The sequence below is a fragment of the Prinia subflava genome, chromosome Z, assembly GCF_021018805.1.
Source record: "Prinia subflava isolate CZ2003 ecotype Zambia chromosome Z, Cam_Psub_1.2, whole genome shotgun sequence".
In the NCBI taxonomy this organism is placed as follows: domain Eukaryota; kingdom Metazoa; phylum Chordata; class Aves; order Passeriformes; family Cisticolidae; genus Prinia; species Prinia subflava.
In genome coordinates, this window is record NC_086283.1 from 22150776 (window position 1) to 22178676 (window position 27901).

A 27901-nucleotide genomic window follows, 5' to 3' on the forward strand; every position below is an offset into this window, starting at 1 on the left:
TCCTGTGTAGCAAATCGCCAAAGGCTCATCTCATCTCCTCATCCCACCATCTCTCCAGGTCTGTGTGAAGCACAGCTCAAACTGTCACTTCCAGAGGGACAGGACACCAGTGGATGGCGGAGAGCTATGGCGTCTGGCTTCACCCTCGGTCCCAATGGACAATGCCCTGGAGTGTCCTGCCTTCCCAGGGAAGGGCCATGGGGTTTCCTGCATCCACAGGCTCTGGGGGGAGCCTTGGTGCAGCCAGAGCCTCCAGCAGCCTGGCCCCAGTGAAGCCACATTACTTTCCCAACTTCACCTGTGCCCAGGTGCTGGCAGAGCTTCCAGGTGCCTCTGGCACGGTCCCAGCTCTGTCTCTGGCACTGCACAGCACAGCCACCTTACATAAACAATCACAGCAGGCACTGCTGATTTCCCAAAGCCCCTCAGAGCTCCAGGTCTTCCTCCCCTGATCCGGATTAAGCAGCATGGATGGCATTAATCAGGAGACAGGCACCTCCACGCTTGCCAGGAATTACTGCCGTGCTGTTAAGTAACGGGAGGCAGCAGCACTGGTGGGACTGGGGCTCCAGCAGGATGGGTGTCAAACCTGCCACCTCTGTGTCCCCACGGCAGGTGCTGGGCAGAGCTGCACCCGCTGCTGTGTGACCAGAACACCAGCCCAAAATTAGCTGGGTGGCCCAACTTCTCACTGGCCCAGCCACAGGTTCCTGTCGAGGCTGAGAACCCAGGAGAAAGCCTCACAGGGGGCTTTGGCATATCTCTGCTGGAGGGCTGGGGCAGCAGGTGGTGGGAACAGTCCCTTAGCTTTGGCTGCAGGGATGTGCAGTGGTGCCAAGGGTGGGGAACAGTCAGGAGCATGGCTAGGCACAGCACTCCATCCTCATCCTCATCCTTATCCTCATCCTCCTCCAGCAGGAATCTGCTTCTCCATCTATCCCCTGAGCAGCCCTGGAGCTGCCAGGCTCCAGGACAGCAGACGGTGGCTGCTGCTCATCTGTAATTAATTGCTGCTAATCACCCTGGCAGCTCGAGCCACCACGCGCGTGTGGGCCAGCTCCCTCCCAGCCACGAGGAGTAAAACCTCGACCCACTATGCTGTCCGAACCCTATCCTGCTGGGAAAAGTCTCCCTCCTTCCCGACCCCTTTCCCTGGAGCTCCTGGACCCGAATTCCCTCCCACCTGCTGGCAGGGCACACACAGGTGTGGTGACATGAGTGCCACTGTGGGTGCACGGTGCCAGCAGCAGCTCCGTCCCTCTCTGCCAAGGGCAGAGCTTGGCCCCAGCGCGGGCAGCTCACGCCCTGCCCTCCACCCCAAACATATTTCAGGAGCTTTCTGCCGTCCTGCGCCACTGGCGGTGCCTTCTCCCAGGGTTCTGCCCATCCCTCATCCCCGAGGAGGGTGTGGAGGGAGCAGGTGGAGGCAGAGCGCTCTGCGGGAGTGTCCCCGGTGTCGCCGCCGTGCCGAGCCCCCGAGGCCGCTGCCTTGCCCCGGTAGCGGGGCTGGAGGAGGGGCGAGGAGGCCGCTCCGGGGCAGGGGAGAGCGGGGCGCACAGAAGGAGGAAGAGCGCGGCCGCCGCGGTGCCGAGCGAGCAGCACCGAGCGGGGAGGGCCGGCCGCGGGACGGGAGCCGAGGGCATCGCGGAGGGCGCTGCGTGACCCCGAGCTGCCGCCCCGATGGGCAGCGTGGCGGGCAGGGGACCGGTGTGACCCACCTGGGGAAGCCCAAAAGCTCGGCTTGCTGCGCCACGGGAGCCCACAGGAGCCACGGGAGGCCCGCACGGCGTCTGTGAGGGACGGTGAGTCGTGCGGTGAGGTCGGACCCCTTGGGTACCACCAGCATGGCCTGTACTCGCTGTGCACCACGGCAGGATGGTGGCCCAGGGCTACTTCTCCTGTGACCCCCCCTAACAGGAGAGATGCGCTCTCTGATCTGTCCCCGTGTTCTCTGCAGGCTGGAGCCTCTGTGATGAGGATCATCCTGACCTCCAGCCTCCACCAGCTGCCCCCCTGGTGCTCCTGCCACGCTGCCTGGCCGCAGGGTACCCCATCCCCATGAGCATCACTTCGGTGGCTCCGTGTCACCCCCTGGGACCTGCAGCCTGCACCACGCTCGGGTACCGGGGGCCGGTGTCCCCTCGCCACTCCCCCCCTCACCCGCCCCAGCAGCCGCTGTGACTGCCAGCAGCCCCTGCTGAGCTGGATGTGGTGCTGGGACGGGGACACGGCTCTGCAGGATGGTGGCAGCAGGGTGGTACCACGGCGACATCAGCCAGGTGGTGGCCGAGGAGCTGCTGGCCAAGGCTGGGCGGGACGGCTCCTTCCTGGTGCGGGACAGCGAGTCAGTGAAGGGGGCATATGCCCTGTGCCTCCTGTGAGTCCCTGCCCTGCCTCTCCGTGTGTGGCTTCTGTCTCTTGTCCCTTGTCTGCCTCCCTCTGTGCCTCTCCCTGCTCCAGGCACTGCCAAAACCTCATGGAAGAGCCTTCTGCAGGGATGCGAGTGGAATGAGCAGGGTGGCAGCTCCCTGGCACCGGGGTTTTGAGTGATCTCCGAGTCAGGGCTGTGGAGCTGTGTCCTTGCGAGCAGGATGAAGGTTGGGCCAGCAGCCCTGCCCAGCAGCATGGCTGCTGAATGCATAACCTCAAACCCAGAGCACACTGAGATGTTTTGGGCTGCCTGCTGGCCTGTGAGCATCTCCCATGCTGGGGCTCTGGGGCTACAGTCCCCACCATGGGGCCTCTTGCCATCCTTGCTCTTGGAACCAGGGGTTCCAAGACAGCACTGCTGAGAGCACTTGCTGCCTGCACCCTTCCTGCTGCCTGCACCCTTCCTGCTCTGCACCCTTCCTGCCTGCTTGTCACACATCTGTGTGGGCAGGTTTGGCAGGATGCACCCCCTTTCCTTCACTGGCCTGGCCCTTTGTGTGGGACAAATTGCAAATTCAGACACTGGTCGTGCAGGGCACGAGCCAGAGCCCAGGCTGGTGGCACAGGACGGTGGCACAGGCAGGGATGTGCTGTGGCCCCACAGGCAGCCTAGCAAAGGCTCTGTCTGGCCACAAGCCATGGAGCCACGCTGCTGGGGGTACCCCAGTGAGCACAGTCATGGCTGTCCTGTGCAGTTTGGAAGCAGGAGGACACTGCACATCCTCTCACAGACCCCGAACTGAGGGTGATGATTTATTTCTAGAAATGCTCGCTCAGTTCCTCTCTCTGCAGAGGGCATGGGGTGTTTGTCTCAGGGCTGGGCCCCCAGTGCTGCCGCAGTGCCGCGGGCAGGGGAATGGGGGCCCTCACCTGCTCTCTCCAGGTTCCAGAAGCACGTCTACACCTACCGCATCCTCCCCGATGACGAGGGGCTGCTCTCCGTGCAGGTGGGTGAGCAGGGGGTGCACCCCCTGCCCTGGGCGGTGCCTCGGAGCTGGGCGTGGGCGGGATGCAGCTGTGCAGGGCCCGTCCTGCTCCCCGGTGAGGTGGCATCAGCCTGTGGTTTGTTTTCTGCACGAGCTGCAGGATGCAGGCGCTTTGCAGCCGCTCCAGCTCGGGGCCATCAGAGGCTGCCTCCGCACAGCACAGCACATCCTGACACTGTCCCTTCCTGCCACACACTCTGTCACAGCCTGGCCACACAGAGCCAGCCCCATGGCGCCTGTCCCCACGGGGTCTAAGCTGCCCTGGATTCGATGTCCCCTTGGGGTTTCTCCTGGTACCCAGATCTCTGCAGCTGCCCTTTCTGCCCCTCAAATAGAGCATCCTGGGTGTGCACAGCAAATCCCCATCTGCTGAAGGAGGCTGATGTCTCCGTGCTCTTCCATGCTCGTTACCCCATGGGTCTGGTGTCCAGCTGGCCCTTTCAACTCGCCACGGGCACGCTCTGAGGGACAGACCCACTGGACAGACTGGGGCTGCCCTGGCAGAGGAGGGGATGTGACGGTGCTTCCCCTGCTCTGCCTCCCCAGACCATCCAGGGCATCCAAGCCAAGTGTTTCCGCACCCTCCCCGACCTGATCGGTGCCTACCAGCACCCCAACAACGGGCTGGTGACCTCCCTGCTGCACCCCGTGCACCGGCAGAGGCCGGCCGAGGACTCGGGTGAGCCGGGGAGGGGCCGGGAGCTGTGCCAGGCTGGCAGCGGGGCAAGTCCCGCTGAGCTGGCGACTCTGCCCACAGACGGGGAGGATGCCCGAGGCTGGGGGCACACAGTGCCGTGTGCCGGCGCTGCCCCCGCCAGCAGGACCCACATCCCACAGCAGCTGCACCAGAGGCTGCAGGAGCAGGTCCACAGCAGGTAATGAACCCCTGCCCGCCCCAGGCGATGGATGGTCATGCCCGGTGGGAATCTTTATGTCCCACCCCTCTCCCAGCCCTGCCAGTGACTTCATGGGCTTCATGGCCGAGTACCTGACCCACCACGTGCAGGACCTGGAGGCTCTGTGCCAAGGGCACCCACAGCTGCGGCACCTCAGCACCGCGCTCGCCACTGCCTGCCGGGCACTGCACGGGTCAGTGGCCTGTGGACGGTGGGGCTGGAGCGGGGCCATGGCCTGTGGCCACCCACCTTGTCACCATCCCCTTTGGGTGGCGGAGTGTGGCATCAAGGCACAGGGAGCGCCCACACCGCCCCTCGCCCGCTCTCTCCTCCCCTGCAGTGAGATCGACTTCACGCTGGCGGGTCTGGAGACCCTGGCCAGGGTGTTCGATGCCCCTGCGTCCCCTCGCAGCCCGGCCAGGGAGCAGGTGAGTGCCCCCACAATGCCCAGGGACCTCTACATCTTGTGGTGCAGCCCAGAGCCACAGAGAGGAATCCAGTGCCACTGTGCTGTTCCAAAATTATCCATCCTCCCCTTCAGGGTTTCCTGAGCAGTGATCCAGACCTGGAGCTGCTCCTTAACAAGATCTCCACTGTCAACCACCTCCTCTCTTCGCTGGAGAAGAAGGTGCCGGACCCCAGTCACGGTGCAGGGGGAGGCACAGCTACCTCTTCCCTAAATTAACCCCTCTGTCAAACCAAGCTCTGGTGGCAGCACAGCCCAGGGCTCCCAGTTGGTCCAGTGTCCCCAGCACACTGCCCATCTCTCTGCCAGGTGCTGAAGTCGCTGCAGGAGATGGTGTCAAGGCACAACCTGGCACTGCCCAGGGTAGATGTGTCACCCCTGCCAGCTGCCAGGCCCCTGGCCGTGCAGAACTTCGAGGTGAGGCAGGGGACACGGAGGGACCCCGTGTTACTGCTGGGCAGGGCAGGTTTGGGGACAACTCCAGAGCCATGTCCCTGCGTGCAGGTGAAGGTGGGCAAGTCCCAGCGTGTGGCCCTGACGGTGGATGTGGAGTCAGGGACAGTGACTGTCGCCAAGCGGGGCAGCGGCTCCCCGGAGGAGGTGATCCCACAGGATAAAAGTAAGGGGCTGCTGCACTTCTGCTGACTGTCAATGGGATTCTTTGGGGCTGTAGGGTTCCCTGTCATAGCCTGATGCCCCAAGGATGGGCCACGTGCCCTATCACACCCCAGCCCCCATCCCACACTGCCCCGTGGTGGGAGGCGGGGGCCACCATTGCCCCCTGACCTGCATGCTCAGTCCTGCAGCTGATCAAGTACCAGAGTGTGCAGAGCAAGGTGAGGCTGGTGTGCGCCCGCGAGAACCAGAAGAGCCTGAGCAAGGACTTCATCTTCCCCAGCGCGCGGGTGAGCGGCACCGGCCATGCCCACAGCACGTCCTGTGAGATGAGGAGGCCCTTGGGAATATGGGAAGCAGCAAACCAGTGGTCTCAGGATTGAGACCACCACTGCAATCTGGGGGTATTGTCCACCTGATCCTGGGGTGCTGTGCCCCCCATCTCTCTAAGACACTCTCATCACCCTGCAGAAGAGAGAGGCTTTTTGCCAGCTGCTGCAGCTGATGAAGATCCAGCACTCCAACCTAGATGAGCCTGAGATCATCTCGGTTTATGTTGGGACGTGGAACATGGGTAAGGGGCCAGGGGAAGGTGGGCTTGTCCTGGGAGGTTGTTGTGGCTCTTTGTGAGCCTGGCTGGGTTTTTGGAGGTGTCTCAGGAAACCTCAGGTCTGAGGCTGTCAGTTTGAGGAGGAGGCTGGAGAAAACGCCAGTCTGGCTGCCATGGGCTTTATCTGTCCTGTCATGGAGGGTGTTGGGGAGACAGAGGAACAGGGATATCACCAGAGTTTTGGGCTGTAAATCCCAGCAGCAGTCTGGGATGCACACGGCTGATCCATGGGGTTGGCACACTGCTTCCTACCCCTGGCAGCTCCTGGAGACTGGCAGGGCCTGGGCTGGAGAGGAGCTTGGGCACCTGACTCATCCCCCCTGTATGACCCGTGTCCCTGCCTGCAGGTAGCACGCCCCCACCCCGCTCTCTGGCCTCCTGGCTGACCTCGAGGGGCTTGGGGCGTGCACAGGACGAGACCACGGCCTGCATCCCCCACGACATCTATGTCATCGGCACCCAGGAGAACTCCCTGGGCGACCGCGAGTGGGTCGAGTTCCTCTGCGCCTCCCTCAAGACCCTCATGGCCGTCGACTACCGAGTGGTAACAGCCAGGCCCCCGACAGGCCTGGGGGGCTGCGCACCAGCAGCCATCGCCCCACAACCCATACCCCAACCAGCAGGCCCGCCCCCACCCCAAATCAGCCCAGGGAACATCCTGTGCCCCACAGACTCCATGAGTGCCGTCCCCAGGAATCAGGGATGGGCTGCTGACATACCTGCGTGTCCAGCCCCATCCTCCGTGGCCGTGGGGCAGGGCGGGGCCCAGGCAGGCTCACCCCCTGCTCCACCACAGGTGGCCCTGCAGTGCCTGTGGAGCATCAAGATCGTGGTGCTGGTGAAGCCGGAGCATCAGCGGCGCATCAGCCACGTCCACACCTCCAGCGTGAAAACCGGGATCGCCAACACGCTGGGTAGCGAGAGGGTGGGGCAGGGAGATGGTCCCGAGGGAGGGGACAGCCTGAGCGCCAGGACAGGACTTGTGGGCTCCCCCAGAGCTCAGTGGTGCCACATCTCTGCAGGGAACAAGGGAGCTGTGGGTGTCTCCTTTCTTTTCAATGGGACCTCCTTTGGCTTTGTCAACTGCCACCTGGCCTCTGGCAGTGAGAAGACCCACAGGTGATGCAGGGATGGGGAGGATGGGGCTACCCTGGGGGGTGGGTGTCTCAGGAGGATGGAGAAGGAGGGCCTGTTGGGCTGCCTCCATCCCCAGCTGAATGAGAGTGAGTAGTCCCCGGGGTGGCTCATATGATGCTGCTGTCCCCTCTGCAGGCGTAACCAGAACTACAGTGACATCCTGCACTCCCTGGCTCTGGGGGACAAACATCTGGTGGGCTTTGACCTCACCCTGCGCTTCACCCACCTCTTCTGGTTTGGGGACCTCAACTACCGCCTGGACATGGATGTGCAGGTGGGATCCTGCAGGTGCCAGGCCAGGGACAGCAGGGAGAGAAGGGCCCAGGGAGTCACTGTCCCTTCCCCACCACAGGACATCCTCACCCACATAGTCAAGAAGGAGTTTCAAGCCCTCCTGGCTGTTGACCAGCTCAACCTGGAGCGGGAGAAGAACAAGGTGTTCCTGCAGTTCAGTGAGTGTGGGGACAAGGGTGCTGCTCCTCCTGCTGAGACAGCGGCACCAGGGTCCCCACAACCCTCCTGTGTCACCCTCAGCTCTTGGGGGTCCCCTCTAGTGGCACTGCCCTGCACAAAGTGCCCAGAGCCTGGGGACCTTGGTGAGCACTGGGCCAGGGGTGCCAGCCATCAGAATGAGCCTCCCATGGGGAGCACGATACCCCATTGGGACTGGCAGGGACCATGGCCCCCACACCACCTATGTATCCTGATTCCAGGTGAGGGTGACATCTCCTTCCCTCCCACGTACCGCTACGAGAGGGGCACCCGGGACACCTATGTGTGGCAGAAGTCCAAGCCCACGGGGGTGAGTTCCAGAGGCCTCCCTCCAAGCAGGACACTCTGGGGACAGGGACAGCAGGGTGCTGACGGGGCTGCATAGTGGTGCTCAATACCCACAGCTCCAGCAGCCTGTTCCCTACCAAAACAAGATCTGGGCAGGAAGAAAAACACTTTTGGGGTGCTAGGAAGCTCTTCTGAGCAGGGGGACCCAGACCCGAGAGGCTGCTGATCCAGCTGCTTTTCCTGTTTTTAGATGCGGATCAATGTCCCCTCGTGGTGTGACCGCATCCTGTGGAAGTCACACCCGGAGACCCACGTGGTCTGTAACTCCTACGGTGAGTGAGACCATGGGGACAGAGCAGCCAGAGGGGGCCAGTGCTGCCCAGGATGCCAGGGCTTTGGGACCCTGCCCCAGCTGCCTCTCCTGCCATCCAGGCTGCACCGATGACATAGTGACCAGTGACCACTCGCCTGTCTTCGCCACCTTTGAGGTGGGAGTGACGTCGCAGTTTGTGCCCAAGGAAGGTAAGAGCTGGGTTCTGTCACCCCTTGGGCTGGGTTTGGGGTGAGCCCTGGCACACCCTGACCTGCCAGGACCTGTCTGCAGCTCCTGGCTCCAGCCCTGAGGCGCTGGCCTGCATCGAGTGGGAGAGCATCGAGGTGATGCTGAAAACCACGAGCCGCAGCAAGTGCTACATCGAGTTCCACTCCTACTGCCTGGAGGGTGAGGGGGTGCCTGGGGTGTTGGGGGTGGCTGTGGGGGTCACCTAGCCTGGCTGGAGCTGTGTGCCCCTCTCTCCCCTCCAGAGATGCAGCGGAGTGGGGAGAACACCTTCCAGAACTGTGACATCCCTGGGTTCCTCAAGCTGGGCTGGTCCTCCAAGCATCTGCCTGTGGTGCGCAGCCCTGGAGCATCCTCATCCCCATCTGTACCCTGAGCCCCAAAGGGAGCTGGAGCTGTCACCACCCCCCAGGACAGAGCCTCCCTGTGCCCCCTACCCCGTGGCAGCCCCCCTAAGCCCCCCTCTCTGTGCACAGCTGAACCCCATCCTGCCCGACCTGGAGTACCTGGGGGACCAGCACTTGCTCCTCAGCATCAAAGGCGTGGAGAGCTGCGAGTCCTTTGGTACGTGGGGATGGTGGGGCCACCATGGTGGCACGGGGGTGCCAAGCACAGCCCCCTCCAGGTTGCAGCCTGCTGTGTGTGAGGTTGGTAGGAGGGACCCTGGCACCCACTATGCTCCGGGTGCTGCTGCTCACGGGGGACTCCCGTGTCCCCCGAGCCCCGGGGGCTGACGTTGTGCCCGCAGGAGAGTGCTGCCTTGCCCTGAGATCAGCGATCGGCACCACGCCCCAGCAGTTCGAGACCTTCCTGTTCCACCGTGGCGAGGAGACGGGCTCCGTGCGCGGCTGGATGCGGGTCCGGGTGCCGCGGGGCCGGTGCGGCACCCGCGAGAGGCTCTACGGTAACGCACGCAGCCCCCTCCCGGTGCCCTGGGCTCGGGGACATCCTGGGCCAAGTTGCCCTCTGGCTCCCGGCCGTGGGGTGAGCCCAGACCTCGTTGCCTTTGCAGAGTGGATCAGCTTTGAGGAGGAGGATGCTGAGCCGGCGGCGGAGCCCCCGATGTGCCCCAAGATACCGCCGCAGCGCCTCAGGTACCCCAGGCGGGCTCAGCGGTGCCGGAGCCCCAGTGGCGGGATGCTGAGCCCTTTCCCTCTTCGTGTTTCGAAGGAGCCGCCCCCGCAGCCTCCCGGAGCCGGCCACCGGCTACACCAACCCTGCCTACTTCATCTTTGAGGGAGTGCCCAACGCGTGGGCCCCGGCCCCCGGAGAAGCCGCCAGGAAGCAGGCAGAGGGCCCGGTCGGGGGCCAGCCGTGCCGGAGCCCCGCTGGACCGCGGGTCCCGTTGCCCTCAGAGGAGGAGCCGTGGTGTGGCCGGCCCCTCTGCGGGCCACCGAGCCCGTCCCGTGGGCACCCACTCAGCCCCCACAGAGCGGGACACCCCAAGAGGCCCAAGTCGGCCGTCCTGGCAAGAGACGCGGTGGGGCTGGGCGACTGCTCGCTGTACGTGGCCACTCACCTGAGCCAGCTGGACCAGGTGTCACCGCAGTGCAGGGGGGACAGGCAGGAGCTCCCGCTGCGCCAGACCCACCACGCCCTGGAGCCGCCGCCGCGGCCCTGCCGGGAAGGGCCGAGGCCACTCGGGAAGCGAGGAGCGCTGGGTGCTTCGGACCTGGAGGCTCAGCCTCCTCTGCCCGCCGACCTGCAGCCTGCCAGGATGTAGCGACAGCTGTGCCCAGCCCTGTGCCCTCGGCAGCAGCTCCCTCCTGCTCAGCCCTGCTCAGACGGTGCTCCCGGAGGCCTTTCCCTGCAGCACAGCTCCCGAAACCGCTGCGCTCCCTTTGCTATCACTATCCAGAATAAAGTGTCAGGGACTGGGTCCGTGTCTGCACACCTGCTTCTGCCAAAGGGCAAGGAGAAAAAGTGCCGAGCCAGATGGGGAAAACACCGGCCCCCGGTGTCCTGGATGCTCCAAGGCATTGCCCCCTCCTCTTCCCGCTCCATGGGAACACTGCGCAATCCCAGCCCTCCAGGCTGCCCTTGCCCATCGCAAAGCTGACTGGTGTCACAGCTCTTGACCCCCGCTCCCCTCTGCCCGCACAGGGAGATGGGCACACCCTCAAAAACACGGGGACTCCGCCATCCGGCGGTGTCCTGGCCGTGCGACACGCGAGGTGGCCCCGGTTTTGGGAACACGATGCCCGGGCTGGCCTCAAGGTGGCAGTGGCCACCTTTGTCCTCAGGATTGCCCAGCGGGGCTGGGGGCCAGCGGGACAACGCCGCTGGCTGCGGGACCCCGGCACCCACCGGGCAGGGGGGCTGTCCTGGGGCGGGCTAGGGGCCCCGCGCCCCAGGAATAGGGGCTACGACCCTCTTGCCTGAGGGGTCGTCCCTATGAGTGAGGGGCCGTGGTCCCCATGGGCAGAGAGACACAACCCAGGGGTGAGGGACGATGGACCTTCTGGTTGAGTGACCATGGTCCCCATGGGTGGAGGGATGTGGTCGCCATGGGCGAGGGGACACGGTGCCCTCATGGATGTGGGGTTATGCCCTCGTGGTTGAGGGGCCGCGGTGCTCTTGGGGAAAGGGCTGTGACCCCATGGGAGAGGCCACCTTGCCCCAGGTCCTGGGGCTGCAGGTGGCTCAAAGCCTGTGAAGGCAACAGAGGGATGGGAGCGCAGTGGGGCTGAGCAGCTCCTGCCTCCGCCTCTGCCCGCCTCCAGCCCTGCCTTCCCTGGGCACTTTGTTCCCGGCCGCGGGAAGCGGGAGCGGGCACACTCGGCACGGCAGGGCACGGCCAGGGCCGCCCACAGCCCCACGGCATGGCCCCGTCCTGCGTGGGGAACAGGCTCTCCCCGTGGGGGCCCCACTGCTGAGAGCCGCCCAGGTCTGCAGGTGAGCCGGGGCAGCCCCTCTTTGCTGACAGCAGGGACAGCCCTGCCAGGGTCATGCAGTCCCACTGGGCTCCGGGGGCGAGGGTCAGAGGTGGGATCTGCAGGGCTGGATGGGTGCAGGGTGGGGGCCAGCCAGATCTCACCAGCCCTCCACCATTCCCAAATCCCTCTGTATATCCTTCTCTCTAAAACAACAGTTCCTTCCCACTGTGGCCCCCTCCTCTCTTTCATCCTCCTCTCCATCTCCCAGATCTCTGTCTCCTCATGGGTTGAAGCTGCCCTGGTGCTGGAGTGGCTCGTCCTGACACTGTGGGCCCCTGCCCATTCCCAGTGAGGTGGGGGACAGGGACAACCCAGCCAGGGTGGAAGGGAACCCTCACACCCACTCTGCCCAGGGTCCCCTCGGGCCAGGGGATGAGGTGGACAGCAAGGGAAATGCCCGACCCCACTTGTGTCCCCAGGGAGGTGTCCCAGCAGAGCATGCCTTGGCTGCTCTTCCAGGCGAAGGGAAGGATTGGAATTAGACCACATCCCCTTGTGCCAAGGCTTTGGCTGCACCAACCACGCGGCGATTAGGGACAAGGGTCCTTCTGCAGGATGTTTTGCATAATTTCCCCCTGTTTTGCAATTTCCAAGGGCTTAGGCGAGGAGAAAAGCCCTGTTTTTCCCATGCTCCAGCAGCAGCCAGTCCCAGGCTCACCCATCCCCTGGCAGCAGCTCCAAAATCTGCTATCACCTCCCCTCTCTGAGTTCCTGCCTGCTGCTCCATGATCCCCAACACCATGATTCCCATCCTGTCCCACCAGCAGGACTGCTCTGGCATTGACTACTCCTTCATTTTACTGGAGCCTTTCCAACACCCTCATGAATCCCCGGGGCAGGGGGAGCCCTCAGATCCCACCAGGACTGGTACTGCCAGCAGGGCCAATGGACAGTTCTGGCTGGGCACACCTGAAGGACCAGGAGTCAGGGAAATGCTGCCAATGCTGTGGCCAAGGGCACCATGTGCCCTCAACGTGTGGCCCATGGCTGGCCCCTGCCCCTGCCACTGGCCCATGGCTATTGCTGCATTTTCCAGGACCCCTTGCTCCTTCCTGGGAAAAATCAGAGGCCTCTCCAAAGACACCATCCTTGGGGGATGCACCTGCCATGGGCAAGGGGTTCTGCAGTGTTACTTGTACATCCACAAAACGGGCAGAGCAAGAACATCACCTCTTCCTGCAGCACCTTCCATCTTCCTGCTTTAAGTCCTTTCCCTGCAGTCCCTTTCATCTCCCTGCTCCAAATCCTCTTCCTGCAGCACATTCCATCTCCCTGTTCCACATCCTTCCCCTCCAGTACCTTCCATCTCTGTGCTCCAACAATCAATCCCAGTTCTTGGCTCACACCTTGATCCCTCCTCAAAAGCCCATGGCCAAGGATTGCTTTGCTAGGAATGTCAGCAAGGAATAGGAATGGGGCTGGTGGTGATGTGTCCTCAGGCTACAGCAATATGGTTCAGTAATTTCAGTCACTGATTTTTGTCCTGACTAAGATGAGGAAACAAGAAACCTGTTAAGATGTAACTTGCCGAATGTCATCTTCTGCATTTCTATACTTTGCTGGTTATCCTCAAAGGAATGTGCTTGGGAATGGTTAAATCCTGCTGCTGACTGCGCTCAGGCTGTATCAGCTGCCAGAAGTCAGGTGCCTGTGCTCTCCTCTGTGCAGTCCAGCAGTCCACAGCTGCTCAGGATTTTTCCTTATGCATTTTTCACCCTTGATTATTAACTTTTATTTACTGTCTTCTCCATATATTAATTAATTGGTGACCTGTGTCACGGACACTGATTTTGGACACTGAACCTGCAACAGCTCTGCTCTGGTCAGGCTCAAGGCTTTGTGTTCCCTTGCACTCATAGGCTGGAAGAGGAAACTAAATCTCCTGGCCCCTCATGTTGTCAGCAGCCTGGGGACATGTGGCTGCTGGGCCAGGACCACCACTGGCACCTCGCTTGCAAGCTCAGGTTTTCCTACCACCTGTTTGCCCTCCTGGTTCTGGGAAAACAAACCAACTTCTTCTCACTGTTAATGTTTGATCAGGACCTGCCTGTTGCTCTCTGAACTCATCCCTGCGATAAAGGCGGGAGCTGTGGCGGGCTGAGAGCCTCAGGGTGTTGGATGTGGGCCCGGAGCTCAGCCCGCAACTCAAACAGAGCCCCGGGAGTGCGGCTGGAGGGGCACTGTCCCATCTGCCTGCTGAGTCATTTATGAGCATCTCTGTCAACCCCAGGTGTCTCTCCAAGCAGGGCGTGGCAGGGATGATCCCACAGATACACCTATGAGATATTCCTGCTGGGAGAAACCTGCACATCCTCAGGGCAAAGGGAAACTAGAAGTGGGATGATGAGGGAGCCAAGGGAGGAAGGAGCCTGAGAGAATGTGTCCTTCCACCTTGTAGCACCAGCTCCAGCTAAGTTGCATCCCTGAGCCCTGAGTCCTCCCCTGTCCTGGTGCACGTCACCTCCTGGATGAGCTCTGGACTAAGGGAATTGGAGATGCTCCCACATTCCCTTCATCAAATATGGCTTGGCTACACCCAGGTCTCCACCAGCAGCACAGCAGCTCCTACTCCCAGGTTACTCATCCAGGCATCCATCCTCTATTGGAGGAATCATTTCACAAGGGTGTGGAGGGGTCAAGGCACAGGCACAGCCCTCACCGGTCCTTTGCTGGACACCCCCTCCCTTTTCCCTTGAGAAGAGAGTAAGGAACTTTGACAGTTTGTCCTCGTGCTGGCTTCCCAGGAATTCACAGATCCCAGCCTTTAATCCTAGCACAGCACAGGAGAGAACGTCCTGCCTGCCTTGTGAACTTGCTCTGCCTTGAGCTGGGACTTGGCTCTGGCAGCTCCTCTCCATAGGGCTCAGCTCATCCCTTCCCTGTGGACAACACCCGGCAGCCAGCGGCTCCTCGCTGTCCAGGGACACTCTGTCCCAAAGGTTCCCCTAACAGCCCCCCAAGGATCTCTCTGGGCAGCAACATTCCCCCAGACAAGCCTTTCTTCTCCTCCCGCCTTCCTTCTCCCAAGCAGCCCTCCGGGAGCAGCGGCATTGTCAGGATGGTGCCAATTAGGCTGAGGCAGCTTCCAAGAGGCTGCGCTGGCCCCGGCCGGGGGTAGCTGGTGCTCATCAGGGTCTCATTGTTCGGCGGCCGTGGGGCTGTGCCTGGCGGGGCCGGCGCGGGGCTCTGTCCCCGGCCCGCTCCCGGCTGCCTGCGCCGGCTCCGAGGGCGGATTAATGAGTGATTAATGTCGGTGCAGGGGCTGCGGAGGGGAGGCTTTGCCAAGTGCACGGCCCCCGCCCCCGGCTCCCCACGAGGCCCAAACACGCGCAAGTTGAGGAAAACCAGAGAACCATCAAAGTGGCCGGAGCTCCTGGAGGGGGAGGAAATCTGGCAGCTTTGGCTCCCTTCCACGCTTTGTGTCTGACAGTGGTCGCAATCAGTGACTAGTGTACTTTTATGAACTGTTCCTTAGGTCTGGCTGGCACAACATGGGCACTCCGGTGAGGATGTTCCCAGTTTCCCCGTGGACACCAACGCCGGCTCCCTGGCCAGGAGGGAACACCACAGCAGCACCCGAGGCAAAGTGTGTCTTCAACGAAGAGTTCAAGTTCATCCTGCTGCCTGTCTCCTATGGCATCGTCTTTGTGGTGGGGCTGCCCCTCAACTCCTGGGCCCTGTGGATGTTCATCTCCAGGATGAGGCCCTGGAATGCCACCACCACCTACATGGTCAACCTGGCCCTCTCGGACACGCTCTACGTCCTGTCCCTGCCCACCCTGGTCTATTATTACGCCGACCGCAACAATTGGCCCTTCGGGACGGGGCTTTGCAAGATGGTGCGGTTCCTCTTCTACGCCAACCTCTACAGCAGCATCCTCTTCCTCACCTGCATCAGCGTGCACCGCTACATGGGCATCTGCCACCCCATCCGCTCCCTCAAGTGGGTGAAGACCAAGCACGCCCGCATCATCTGTGTGGCAGCCTGGCTCATGGTCGTCATCTGCCTCATCCCCAACCTCATCTTCGTTACCACCAGCTCCAAGGGCAACATCACCCTGTGCCACGACACCACCAGGCCCGAGGAGTTCGACCACTACGTGCACTACAGCTCCTCCGTCATGGCCCTGCTCTTCGGGGTGCCCTTCCTGGTCATCGTGCTGTGCTACTGCCTGATGGCCAAGCGGCTCTGCAAGTCCAGCTTCTCCAGCCCCAGCCTCCGGATGCCCTCCTACAAGAGGCGTTCCATCAAGATGATCATCGTGGTGCTGGCCGTCTTCGCCATCTGCTTCGTGCCCTTCCACATCACCCGCACCCTCTACTACACCTCCCGGTACTTCCAGGCCGACTGTCAGACCCTTAACATCATCAACTTCACCTACAAGATCACGCGGCCCCTGGCCAGCATCAACAGCTGCCTTGACCCCATCCTGTACTTCATGGCTGGGGACAAGTACCGGGGCTGGCTGCGCCGCGGGGCCGCCCAGCGCCTCCGGCCCATGCCCACGCTGGACCTGGCCCTGGTGTCACCCTTCACAGACAATGTCACGGACGGCAGCCACATTGCCCGTGTCACCCGAGGGACCGGGACAGCACGCAGCGGAGGAGGGTGCTGAGGGGGTTCTGTAGCCTCAGCCTAGGGCTCCGGGAGCTGCAGCCCCTCAGGGCTCCATGTGGGCACTCCCAAGTCCCCAGAGCCGAGCTGTCCCTGCCCAGCCCGCAGGGCTGAGGGCTGGAGGCCACAGGCTGGTCCCAGCCCTGCCCTGAGACGCTGTGGGAGGAGGGTGCTGGTGCTGGTGCTGGTCAGGAGAGCCACCGGGCACTCATGGGAATGAGAAGGACACTGAGGGGGCTCTTTTGGAGCAGCAGGCTGGTGTTCCATCTCTGGAATTCCTGGGGATACATGGGGCTGACAAGTCTCTGAAGAGAAGGGACACTGGTACCTCCCTGGGCAGGCACTGCTCTTCCAGATGACTCAGTGGTGATATGCAGGGACCAGACTGAACCTGGGGACAGAGCCCACACTGGGCGGGTTCTCAGAGATGTCCCTATCACACTGCTGGCTTTGGCAGAGAGGGAGTGACACGGCCTGGGGCACTTGCTGTCCATGACCCCCAATAAAACCACCTTTCCTCTCTACACTCGGGCCTGTTTCTCCCTGCAGCATAAGGAAGAGGGACGAGACAATCACACTCAGCCCGGAGAAAATCCTCTGGGGCAGGTCTGGAAGGATGAGCTGGAGCTCCCGTGGTGACAGGAAGGCTCTTGGGAATTTCCCTTTATGGGTGTTTGCTTCTCAAATGTTTACCCAGCCCTTTTGTTTGACCAAGTGCCTGCGCAGAGCCGAGCTCTGAGATTGGTATCAGTGCTGTTGACTCTCCCATGCCAGCCTGGCAGGCATGGGACAGGGACAGGCCTGTCCCCACTCCAAGAGCCCCAGGAGAGGCTGTCCCCATCACTCCCTGCAAGTCCTGCCAGCACATGCCCAAGAAAGGGGCACACAGAGTGTCGCTGGGGTGTCACACCCCAGCCACAACACCAGTCACACACAGTCCTGTCCCACAAGAGCTGCGCAGGGGAAGGAGAGTGCCCCAGACATCCCTGTCCCACCCAGAGAGACCCTCACTCACCACTGGGCCAAAAGCAGAGAGAGCAGGAGATCGCCCCCTGAGCCCAGTCAAACCAGTAAGAGCTGCCCCTCAACTCCCATTATACCCAACGTGGCCCAGGTGCACCTGGGAGCTGCTTGGCTGCTCCCAAGTGGGTGCAAGGGGCCCTACCAAACACTGCCCCAGCTGGAGATGGGACTGCCAGGGAAGGGACATGGCGAGGTGGCAAGGGCACCCACATGGGCAGTGCAGGGGTACTGCCACAGTGCTGCCAGTCCCAACATCTAGAACACACACAGACAGGTGTTGGGAGGTTGGAAATCTGTATTGGGTATGGAGATGGCAGGAAAGGCTCATCTGGGGCCGTATGGTCCTGGCTCAGGCCACATCCACAGGTCCCCAAGGTCCCCCCAGGAGTGTCCCCCTTCCACCCTAGGGTGGGTTGTCCCCCCCAGGCTGGTCCCACTCATCATCAGGATGCCAACCCAAAAACCCCACATCAATCCCACCTCCCATGACACCCCTCCCTCCACTTATGGTGACCTGGTTATCCCCAGGGGCCTGGGCCCGTTGCTGGCCCCAGCCCCACACCAGCCCCTTGCAGGGAACAGCTGTGTCACCCGCATCCCCTCCAAACCCCTTGCAAGAGGTAGCCTTTCCCAATCTTCCCCTCCAAAGTTTCCCCCTGTCCTCCCACCTCCCCCTCAATTCCGAGGAACACAAGTCCAGAGCGGGGACTGTCCCCTGCATATCCCCCATGCCAGGCTGGCTGAAATTCCCCCTGCAAGAGCCCTCATGAGCCAGGGCCGGGCCAGTGCCGGTGGCACTCAGAGGATGTGCAGCTCGTCTGACTCGGACAGCCCATACTTGGTCTTGTTCTCGTTGAAGAGCTTGAGCAGGGCCTGGATGTAGAGCTCGTGGTACCGGTCCACCAGCTCCCGGCTCGGGTTCTCCACCTTGGGCACTGGCACCGGCTCTCCCACTGCCGGCAGGGGACGGGGTCAGTGTGGGGTGGTGGCGACACACTCGGCTCGCTGGGGACACGACCCGGGAGGTGCCTTCCACACTGGGGAGCGTCCCCTCGGCCCCCTACCCTGGGGACCGCCAGCCCCACTGCTCACCCACGGTGGTGATGGGTCTGGCGTAGGGCAGAAAGCCGTGGGAGCGGCAGGAGGTGATGCCGCGGCCGTAGAAGAGGCAGGGAGCGAAGCCTATCATCTTCTGGAAGCGCCGCTGGACGCTCCTCATCCAGCTGCCCTCCTCAAAGACCACCTGGCGGAAGAGGTCGTTCTCCCCAAAGGAGAAGGACGGGACGAGGAAGGCCCTGAGGAGGGGACACGGTGGGTGGTGACGGGGACCGCCGGGACCCGCGGGGGCGGCAGTGCTGGTGACCCAGCCGTGACCCACCCGTGCCGCAGGGCCATGCGGACGAAGCCCTTGCGGTTCTTGAGGATGAGCGTGGTGACGCCGGGCCGGCAGGACAGTGACTCGGCCGCGCCGCCGATGACGATGGCCACCGCGTTGCCGGTGCCTTTCTGGGACAGCAGGTACCCGATGGCGCGGCGGGTCACCGGGAACAGCCCTACGGCGGGATGGAGCACCGGGGCTGCGGCACTGCGGTGCCCGGGCGCCCGGCAGGGACCGCCGAGGGTCCCCCCGAGCGGTGGCACCTGGTGGGACCAGGGCAAGGACAGTGCAAGGGCTCCCTCTGCTGCGGGCAGGGAGTGGGAAAGGTGTGGGCAGGGAGCGCTGAGGGCAGCGTGGGGACACCGAGGGCGGAGGGTGCAGAGAGCGTGTAGGCAAGGAGCGGGCAAGGCGTAGGAGCGGTACAGACAGGGTGTAGGCGAGGTGCGGGCAGGCTGCGAGCAAGGTGAAGGTGCAGCTCGGGCGTGGTGCAGGCAGGGTGTGGGCAAGGAGCAGACCAGGTGCGAGGTGAAGCTGTCGCTCAGGCACAATGCAAGCAGAGCAGCATCCCTGCCCTGCCTCTTCCCGGCAGCACCGTGCGTCCCGTGCTTCCCTCAGAGGGACCAGGGCCCTCCCGGAGCCCCCTGCCCCTGGGCAGGGGCTCTGGGCAGCCCCAGTCGAGCTGGGCAGGGCAGGCAGCGCTCACCCCCACTCATCAGGTACTCCCGAAACACGGGCAGGCGGAAATTTCCGGCCAGCGTGGTGAGGAAGGAGTGGATGCCCGGGAAGAGCTCCTCGAAGCCCGTTGAGCCCGTGATGAAGTTGCAGAAGGCGCCGACGCAGAGGATGCCGTGAGGGTGTGAACCGATGATGTAGTTGTGTCTGGGGGACAGGTCGTGTGTCTTCACCAGCTGCGGGGACAAAAGGAGTCACGGGAACGTGAGGGTGGCACCTCCTTTTGGGTGCTCCCACCCCGTCCCGGCGCCGTACCTTCACCGGGAAATAATCCCGAAAGTGCTTCCACACGGTCCATCGCCGCAGGCACGGCAGCCTCCTGCCACCTGTAAAGCCGGGAGGGGCCCCAGGAGATGACGCCCAGCCCAGCGGGCAGCAGGATCCAAGGGAAACGCTCCCCGCGGACCCGCTGCATCCCTCCTCCCGCCGTGGTGCTGGTGAAGAGGGAGTGGGGGCAAGGAGCAGGGCGGGATGTGGTGCTCTCCACATTCTGGGAGGGACCTGAAGAAAGGTGGACCCCAGCCCCATCCTGCTGCAAAGCCGGAGGAAGCGGAGACATGGTTACCACACCTTTCTCTGGCGTGTCCCAGTCGAAGATGATCCATGCCAGGTAGAGCATGGGGATGAGCCAGAGGCTGGTGAACAACAAGTAGATGAGGACCAGGAGGCTGACGGTTCCTGCGGGAGCCAGGCACGGGGTGAGCGGGTGTGTGGCCCTCTCGGGACCCCCCTCAGCCTCATGCTCACTCACCCAGCAGCAAGAAGCTGAGTACCCACTGCAGCACGGCCAGGAGCTGGAGCGCGGAGCCCACGTCGCGCTGCGAGGGCCAGGGCACGGCCAGCAGCGTCCTCAGGGCAGTCTGGAGGCTGGCCCGGCTGCCTGCGGAGAGGGGGACACGGCCCCCGCCCAAAATAGCATGGCTCGTACACGGGTGGGGCCACCGGGCTGCCGGGGAGCACCCAGGGGTGCCAGTGGGAGATGGGGTGGGAAGGATGAGCAGCTGGGGAGGAGGGATGGGATGTGGGGGGTGGAATTGAGGAGGCTTATCCCCAGGAAGCTCTGGACCACTCCAGGAGGTGGCCCTGGGCAGTCAGGGCTGCTCCTAGAGCAGGGAGCACCTGGGCACCCCTAAGCCCAAAAGCTCCCTCTACCAGCGGGGCCGAGAGCAGCGGCACATCCCGCTCCATGCCCAGTTCCCAAGGGCTGGGACCATTCCCATTCCTGCCTTGGAGTGCTCACAGGGGATTTGGGGATTTCTCAGCTGGCACAGCAGGGAGGCACCACCCCCAGCAAGTGCCAAGGCCAGCAGCAAGGCCAAGCCAGGGTGGCTGGGGGTGGCCGTCCCACTCTGTCCCCACAGGGACATGCTGCTGGCAGCGCAGCCACTTCACTCCCCCTGCCACCCCTTCCCTCCAGCCGATCTTGGTGAACCATTAACCTCCCCGGGCTGGGAGCCAGGATCCAAACTCCAAGCCTGGCCCCATCCCTGCTCCCCAAAATGGGCCTGAAGTGCCGGCCCTGCCAGTGGAGCACTCCTGGCCAAAGGTCCTCACGCTGAGACCACCCCAGAGAGCCACCAGAGTGCCACAAAAGCCTTGTTTTCTTGGGAAAACAACCCCAAATCTGCATGTTGGCCAGACAGATGATCAGGGGGACACAGAAGTAGCCCTGTCCCTGTGGCTCCCCAAGCCAAAGATCCTTGGGTCAGAGGAGAACCACCAACCCCTGGTTCAGGAAGCTGGTGGAGGTTCAGTTCTTCCTAGCTCAATCCAAACCAGGAATGGGACAAGTTAAATAAATTAAACACTGGAGCCATCTCTGGCAATTGGGGGATTTTTCCAGTGGGGAATTTTTATCCTTTTCTCCCATGCAGCATGCTGGTCTCTGAGTGACCCTTTCCGCCCACTACTCATGCCCAAAATCCCAGCCACCTGCAGAACCCAGCCCTTGTTGCAGGGAACAGAGGTCTTCCCAGCAAACTTGTGCCCACCAAACAGTTGCTGTTTAATGTCCTTTTCCTGGCTCCTATTCCAAAAGCCCCATTAATGTCCACACTGCAGACTCAGAGAACCCCCCAGGGCTCTGCCGTCAGCCCCATCCACAGGAGCCTCTGCAAACCCAACATTCGGAATTTGAAGGAGAATCCTGTGTGTAACATTCCCAAATGTCATCCAAAATTTCATCCCTGTGGAGCAACTGTGCGTTTTCCTGTGGAGGTCTCCTCAAATCGCTCTCAACACCCCCTTTCTCCTCAGCACTCCCAAGCAAGCAGAGAAACAGAAACAACCACCAGTCCCTCACACTGCTGGAGAACCAGGAATCACCCCAACACGTTTTGGGAATCTCTTACCACTGAGATTCTGGGAGCAGGCTGCTATGATGGTTTTCATGGTGGCAGGAGCGCTGTGGTGCCGTGGGTGGAAAGGTGAGTCTGGCAATCAGAGGGCGCTGGGCTGTGTGTCCAGAGGCTTTAACCAGGTGACCAGAGGGACACCAGCCCTGCTGAGGGGAGGGGAACTGCTCCAGCTGGGATTAGGAGCATGGAAAGGAACTGGTGATCCCTGGAAGGGTCACACAGAGGATGAGGCACTGTGGCCTTGCTGGGAGGTTGCTGCTCCTTGGAAAGTCCCTGCTGCCGGTGCTGGAAGGGCTGAATTCCCCTGGGAATGTTTCTGCTGCTTTCCCCTGGGAATGGTACCGTCCATGCTGGGGGAATGTCACAAACACTGCCATGTGACAGCCCCAGAGACACCCAAAAATATCATCCTGAAGCTCCACGGCCGCCAGACTATTCCTGCTGCTCTCAGCCCCGGGATGGGCACTCTGCCTCCTGCCCAGGAAGTCTGGAGCACTGTCAGGAGAGGTTTGAGGGGAAAAATGACAAGAAATTGAAATAGGAGCAGCTGGGAGTCAGCTGAAGCTACTCCTCAGCTGTCCAGAGGCACTCCTAGGAAGTGCTGGCTAACACCATGTAGGAAAGGGATAAACACACCTGCAGGATTGTGGTGGGAAAGTCAGAAAGCTTTCCTGGGAGATTTGGAGCCCACAAACTCTTCCTGTGAATTGCAGGGGCTCAGTACCTGGGAGAAAGGACCACAGCCCCTGCAGGTTTCCTGGGTGTGGGTCAGTTCTGAGGACAGGGATTGCTGCATGGGAAACATCCCCACTCTTCCAGCTGTGCCCAAATCCTGCTAATAGGAAGGAAAACCACCAAATTTCTACAGAATCCCACTGCCCAAGGTAAGGAAGTTAAGTGCAAGTGACACTGTTCCAGGTGACACAAGGCCGGCCATGCTTTGCTTTTCCATCCCAGTATTTTATGTTTTGGAAAAAGTCCATCGAGAGCTAACAGCACACATTGGGCACTTAAGAGCTTCCAGCTGTGATTCCCGACTTTCCTGTACACACCTGCTCTGTGCCAACTCAGTGCCAGGTGTGTCCTCTTCTCCCTCGTTCAGGAATGGTGCCAGAGGGATTCAGACAGTTTCTCGCCTTTCAGGGATTGTTCTAGAGAGTTTCAGAGCACACTGACTACTTTGTCTTGGAATATGGCACCATTTGTCCCAGTTGTCCCTTTTGGGCTCCATGAGAGCGTCAGGGGTTCACACTCTGGAAAAGCTCGGGATGAAGAGCAAGAGAATTTCACAGCAAGAACCATGCAGCACAAAGAGTTTATTTTGCTTAAAACAGAGAGGACAAAAAAAAATAAATATATCCACCCACAGTAAAAAGAGCAGTTTCTAAATCCCCTTGGAGGCTGCCTCCGCCTGGGCGGGCAGAGGGAGACTGACCCTCATGGAGCTGCCCCTCAGAGCTCTGGGGCACCCCCCAACACGACCAGTGCCCCCAGTCTGACATGGAATGCAAAGGGGTCACGTCCTCCTGCCATCCTGTCCCCCACCCATCCGGGGAATTCCCGGATGCTCCACCTATGTACACTGTATTCCCTCCTCCCTCTCCAGGTTGTTCTCCCAGGATCTCCAGGCCCTGCTGACAGCCAGAGCATCAGCCCATGTTGTGCCTGTTGCCATAGCCCCGGGGGTGTGTGTCCTTCCAGTCGTCCCAGTCTCGAGCTTTCCGAAGAGCTTCCTCATCATCCTCCTCCTCCTCCGTCTCCTGCTGCTGCTTCTGTGACTCCTCATCATTTGCACCTGCTGGAGGGGAGAGACAGGGAGGAGATCCACATTCTCCAAAGCCTTGCTGGAAGCTGGGCTTGCCAGACAGCAGGAGTGAGAACCTTGGCACGGACTGGCTTGGAAGGGATCTTAAAAGTCCACCCAGTGCCACCAGGGTCACCTTCTACTATGCTACGTTGCTCCAAGCCTTGTCCAACCTGGCCTTGGACAGGCCAAGCACAGTCTAACCCTGCTGTTTTCCTAATAAAGCTGGGATTCTTCCCTAGTCAGGGCTGCTCCATACCCCACACACATGCCTGCTCATCCATCCCCTCAAGAGGCTTCCACAATCTCCTGTTCCCATCTCTGTTCCATACCTGGAACCCTCTGTGGGGTGGACGCAATTCCCTGTCTCCGGCGCTGCTCGTACCAGTCATCCACAGTCATGGTGGGCAGCCCGGGGTAGCCAGCTCCAAACACCCTGCAGTGGGACAAAACCAGGCAATCAAATTCCCTGGAATGAGCAGGAACACGGGCAAGACACACAGGGCTATTCCATGATCCAATCTGTGCTAAGGATATAAGGATGTCACAAGACAGGCTTGAGGAAGGCTTTGGGGTGACGCAGTGTGGCCTTCCCATGCCCAAGGGAAAGAGGGAAAGGGCCTGGAATGGCAGGTCACAGGGAATGGCTTCCCACTGCCAGAGGGCAGGGATAAATGGGATATTGGGAAGGAATTCTCCCCTGTGAGGGTGGGGAGGCCCCGGCACAGGGTGCCCAGAGAAGCTGTGGCTGCCCCTGGATCCCTGGAAGTGTCCCAGGCCAGGTTGGACAGGGCTTGGAGGAACCTGGAATAGGGGAAGGTGGTCCCAGGACACCCCTGGGAACTGACACAGATACATGGAAAGCTCAGCATAAATCATGTCCCAAACATGACAGGAAATCTTGTTTCTATCCCACTCTGTGCCTTAGGTGCCAAAACTCCTGCAGAGATTTCAGGGTGCCACAAACTCAAGCGCAGACATGAAGGCACCACCTGAACTTCTGCACTTGATGGAATATTTTAGGCTTGACACTTGCCCCAAAGCATGGTTGGATCATCCCAATCCATACCTGGCCTGAGCCGCAGTCCGGGTGAGGATGAAGGGTTTCATCGGAGTTCTGGCTGCCCAGGGTGGGCCACGGGGAGCTGCTGCAGTCTGAGGATGCAAACAACAGTCACCAGAGAACTGAGGGATGAGAATTCCCCCTCTGCTTCCCACCTTGAAGTTACTAAAGGTCTTAGAGAAAGGAGAAACGCCTGAGCTGTCCCAGCAACACCCCAGGATGGAGAATCGAGGCCTGAATTTGTTTGTATCAGGAATTGCAACTGTGCCTGCACAGGAATCACTTCCTGTGCCTCTGTGCCACCTGCTGGGGTCAAAGCAGAGCTGCCAGAGCTGAGCTCAGAGCACAGCAGGAAATGTTTTTTATTGTTCCACTGGAACATTGCGAGCCCGTCATTCCATGGCATCTTCAGGACACCTCGGAGGAGCTGAGTCCTGCAGCCCCCCAAACCAGCCCTGCCAGGAGGCTGTGCCAGCACATCAGGAGCTGCTCTTCCCAGCAGACATCCCAGGGCACAGAAATTCTGGACACAGTGTTCTGCACAGGCACTGCATGTCTGTGGGAATGTCCTGTCATTCCAAATGGACCCATAACACCCAGACACAGACATAACACCCAAGTGCAGACCAGGAGTGGAGCCTTGGCAGAAACTATATGGGCCTTATTTTAACTTCCAAATCCAATTGTTCTTCAGAATTAGGGATCTGCAGAAAAGTCTTTGCACAGCCCAGTTCAGCTCTGATATTCCAAGCTCCAGCATTCCACAGGCTTGGATTGTAGGGAAGGTGTGGCAGCAGAGCCCAACCCAAAACTCAGAATTCAGAAAGGAGAAATTCCCATCAGCTCATGCTGTGATCGAGCTCCATTCCAACTGGGAAGTCACTGAATAAAACTCTGCCACTGAATTCCTCTGGGATTCATCCCCCCATGTCCATCCCACAGCACCCGGATCGCAGGAGAGTTCCCTCACCTGCCTGGCTGCATCCCTGCTCCTCAGGATCACCAGCTCCTGGTCGATGCTCTCAATCTCCTCCAGGCTGGTGTTGATCCATTTCTGGATCTGGAGGATGTAAAATTCCCGGGTCTGATCTTCATCCGCTGTCCCACTCTCCACAGAGGTGCTCAGGGAGGCCAATTTGTTCTCCAGTTCCTTCTTCTGTTTGTATCTGGCTCAAACACAGCAAAATCAGATCATGGAATGATTTTTTTTCCAGCCCAGCACAGCCCTAGGGTCTTTACAACCCTCTCTAAGAGGATCAACCAAATTTCAAGGAAGTTGTGCTGGTTCCTATTGGAATTTCAACCTCTTCTGTCTGCTAAAAGCAGCTGTAAAATTACATTAAATTCAGAGGGGCCTTGATTTTATTCTTCTCCTAAACACTGAGGAATCCTTGGCAACTGAAGCCTTCTTAGTAAAATTAGACAAGACTGGAAACATCAGTCTCCTGGAGAAAGCAGGACTGAGAAAATCAATGCAATGGCTGGATTGAGTTGATTTCATGTCACACAAACACAATAAAAAGCTTTTCCAACTTCTGTCCCAGGTGGTTTTGTGTGTGCAGGTGTTTTTTAAAATAGAATTTTGGCTCTTTGGACTTTTTGACCTCTTCAGGAATTAGTTATTAAAGGGAAGAACTCCCTATATAATAAACTTCCAGGGTAAATTTATCTTTACTTTTTCAAGAATTAGTTATTAAAGGGGAAACTACTCTCATAAAACACTTCCAAACTAAATCCCTGTGTCCTCTTTCCCTCAGTTATTGTCACTTGAAGAATGAACAATAAGAGCCAAGGAACCTTTGGGAGCCGAGAGGACAAGAAGCAAAAAAGAGTTATTTAAAAAAGAAACCCTTCCCAATTAGAATACAAATCATATTTTTCTATGCTTTTCTACACAATTTAAGCAAGTCCAGCCCAGTTTGGACCTTTCAGTGCTGCCACAATGAGCAACTTGGGGGCCAAAATCCCAACCAAAGCACAAAAGACACCAACCACCCTTTTTTTCAAGCTCTAATGCACCCACTGGTAGGAAACTTCCAGTTTGGAAGTCTTTATGCTGCCAGCAGTGATTAAATAAGTAATTGTAACATGAATTATGACAGATTAAAGAGCCAGTTTTAAGTTTTTGAGCAGCTCTTCCTCAGAGACCGGAAACTGGAGACACAATGCCCCTCCCCAGCCCTAACCCACTAAACAGCAAGCTGCATTTCTTAAAACGAGCATTTTATGATCAAATTATTCCAATGCCCAGGAAAGCTCCTCCCTGTCCAATCCTGCACTGCCTCAGACTCCCGGCTCCTCCCAGAGTGATTCCCAAAGCCGTTCCCACTGCACAGAGCCCACCTTTCAATTTTGGCTGCCCTGCTCGTGGCCATGGCCACCAGGTTGGGCTGGGTGGGGTCCCGGGGGGCCGAGGGGCTGCTGGCTTCCTCCTCCCTGGAGGTGCCAGGGGGCAGCTGGAAAGACCCCAGCCTGTAGTTCGTGCAGAGCTTGAGGAAGTTCATGAAGTGCTCCCGGGCAGTCTCCAGGTGCTCCCTTCTCCTGCTGAGGTCCACCTGCTTCAGCGTCATGGCTCCCAGCAGCGCCGGCAGCAGCATGAACTTCAGGTCGGCCGAGGCGATCTCCTCCAGCTCCTCATTTTCACTGCCAGGGAGAGAGCAGGGAGTCAGGAAATGGAATGGAGATGGAAAAAGGGTTGGAGTCATCCCGTGAGGGGCGGCTGAGGGAGCTGAGAGGGATCAGCCTGGAGAAAAGGAGGCTCGGGGGGATCTTCTGGCTCTGCACAACTCCCTGACAGGAGGGGGCAGCCGGGGCGGGTCGGGCTCTGCTCCCAGGGAACAGGGACGGGATGAGAGGCAACGGCCTCAAGCTGCGCTAGGATGGGCTCAGGTTGGACATCAACAGGAATTTCTCCACGGAAAGGGTGGTCAGGCCTTGGAAGGCGCTGCCCAGGGAGGTGGTGGACGCCCTATTCCTAGAGGTGTCCAAGGAAGGACTGGAGGTGGCACTCCAGCGCTATGGGCTGGTGACAAAGTGAGGACCGGTCACAGGTTGGACTCCGTATCTTAGCGATCTTGTCCAGCCTCAGTGATTCTGGGATTTTGTCCCCCTCCCGCCCCACCTCTGCCCTTCCCGTGGACCCTCGCTGTCCCCTCAGACGCATTCCCTGCGATCACCTGAACAGCTCCAGCTGCGCCACCATGGCCGCCGCCTGCTGCAGCGCGTCCAGCCCCTCCCGCACCTTGTCCTGCACGGCCGGGGCTCCCGAGGAGGGCTCGGTGCTGGCCTCCAGCTCGTCCCAGAGCCGCCGTCCTAACGCCAGCAGCTCCGCCAGCCGGGGGCCGCCCGCGCCCGCCTCCGCCATCATGGGCCGGGAACGGCACCGCCGCCACTTCCGGCGCGGTTCGGTGCGACCGTACCCGCCCCGGCCGCCATCTTGGAGAGGTCACCGCCATAGTCACAACACGGGCCGACACCTTGGGGAGGTCAGGCTGGAGCTGCGACGGGCGCCATC

The 27901-nt window shown here is 60.5% G+C and overlaps 4 protein-coding genes across 6 annotated transcripts; 2 read left to right on the top strand and 2 right to left on the bottom strand.

The window, feature by feature from the left end:
• Positions 1-1524: 1524 nt before the first annotated feature.
• On the top strand, positions 1525-10344 carry LOC134563735 (phosphatidylinositol 3,4,5-trisphosphate 5-phosphatase 2A-like). Its single transcript, XM_063421969.1, has 26 exons — positions 1525-1802; positions 1958-2377; positions 3314-3377; positions 3963-4095; positions 4174-4291; positions 4368-4505; positions 4653-4740; positions 4854-4940; positions 5088-5195; positions 5283-5397; positions 5577-5683; positions 5865-5967; positions 6351-6547; positions 6800-6917; positions 7026-7122; positions 7276-7414; positions 7493-7592; positions 7854-7942; positions 8171-8252; positions 8353-8442; positions 8525-8641; positions 8725-8813; positions 8956-9043; positions 9228-9383; positions 9492-9573; positions 9650-10344. The coding sequence occupies exons 2-26, from the start codon at positions 2241-2243 to the stop codon at positions 10200-10202; spliced, it is 3195 nt and encodes a 1064-aa protein (XP_063278039.1). The 5' UTR covers positions 1525-1802; positions 1958-2240; the 3' UTR covers positions 10203-10344.
• A 906-nt stretch (positions 10345-11250) lies between these two features.
• On the top strand, positions 11251-16517 carry LOC134564317 (P2Y purinoceptor 4-like). The gene is made up of 2 exons (XM_063423105.1): positions 11251-11374; positions 14891-16517. The coding sequence occupies exon 2, from the start codon at positions 14907-14909 to the stop codon at positions 16029-16031; it is 1125 nt and encodes a 374-aa protein (XP_063279175.1). The 5' UTR covers positions 11251-11374; positions 14891-14906; the 3' UTR covers positions 16032-16517.
• Positions 15103-21554, bottom strand: LOC134564318 (diacylglycerol O-acyltransferase 2-like). 3 transcript variants are annotated; one of them, XM_063423108.1, is made up of 9 exons: positions 21515-21554; positions 19915-20043; positions 19734-19841; positions 19419-19489; positions 19135-19339; positions 18432-18606; positions 18146-18348; positions 17892-18006; positions 15103-15121 (listed from the first exon to the last, which is right to left on the bottom strand). In XM_063423108.1, the coding sequence occupies exons 1-9, from the start codon at positions 21552-21554 to the stop codon at positions 15103-15105; spliced, it is 1065 nt and encodes a 354-aa protein (XP_063279178.1). The 3 variants fall into 3 exon arrangements, with proteins under 3 accessions (XP_063279178.1, XP_063279177.1, XP_063279176.1); XM_063423107.1 differs by lacking the exon at positions 15103-15121 and having other exon boundaries at positions 17742-18006; XM_063423106.1 differs by lacking the exon at positions 15103-15121 and having other exon boundaries at positions 17742-18006; positions 19915-20109.
• A 1262-nt stretch (positions 21555-22816) lies between these two features.
• Positions 22817-27783, bottom strand: IGBP1 (immunoglobulin binding protein 1). The gene is made up of 6 exons (XM_063423109.1): positions 27564-27783; positions 26731-27030; positions 25358-25553; positions 24394-24479; positions 23657-23760; positions 22817-23318 (listed from the first exon to the last, which is right to left on the bottom strand). Exons 1-6 carry the CDS (start codon positions 27752-27754, stop codon positions 23170-23172), a joined length of 1026 nt encoding a protein of 341 aa, XP_063279179.1. The 5' UTR covers positions 27755-27783; the 3' UTR covers positions 22817-23169.
• Positions 27784-27901: the final 118 nt, after the last annotated feature.

What these genes read in the sequence shown, in the direction of transcription:
- LOC134564318 (XM_063423106.1), bottom strand. Translation starts at nt 21,554, where the DNA reads ATGAAAACCATCATAGCAGCCTGCTCCCAGAATCTCAGTG. An exon ending in ACTCAGCTTCTTGCTGCTGG is followed by an intron (nt 19,842 to 19,914) that starts GTGAGTGAGCAT and finishes TGGCTCCCGCAG; the next exon opens with GAACCGTCAGCCTCCTGGTC. An exon ending in GGGATTATTTCCCGGTGAAG is followed by an intron (nt 19,340 to 19,418) that starts GTACGGCGCCGG and finishes TTGTCCCCGCAG; the next exon opens with CTGGTGAAGACACACGACCT.
- LOC134564317 (XM_063423105.1), top strand. Translation starts at nt 14,907, where the DNA reads ATGGGCACTCCGGTGAGGATGTTCCCAGTTTCCCCGTGGACACCAACG.
- LOC134563735 (XM_063421969.1), top strand. Translation starts at nt 2,241, where the DNA reads ATGGTGGCAGCAGGGTGGTACCACGGCGACATCAGCCAGGTGGTGGCC. An exon ending in AGGGGCTGCTCTCCGTGCAG is followed by an intron (nt 3,378 to 3,962) that starts GTGGGTGAGCAG and finishes CTGCCTCCCCAG; the next exon opens with ACCATCCAGGGCATCCAAGC. An exon ending in TCTCTTCGCTGGAGAAGAAG is followed by an intron (nt 4,941 to 5,087) that starts GTGCCGGACCCC and finishes TCTCTCTGCCAG; the next exon opens with GTGCTGAAGTCGCTGCAGGA.
- IGBP1 (XM_063423109.1), bottom strand. Translation starts at nt 27,754, where the DNA reads ATGATGGCGGAGGCGGGCGCGGGCGGCCCCCGGCTGGCGGAGCTGCTG. An exon ending in GCGCAGCTGGAGCTGTTCAG is followed by an intron (nt 27,031 to 27,563) that starts GTGATCGCAGGG and finishes TCTCCCTGGCAG; the next exon opens with TGAAAATGAGGAGCTGGAGG. An exon ending in CGGACTGCGGCTCAGGCCAG is followed by an intron (nt 23,761 to 24,393) that starts GTATGGATTGGG and finishes GTCCCACTGCAG; the next exon opens with GGTGTTTGGAGCTGGCTACC.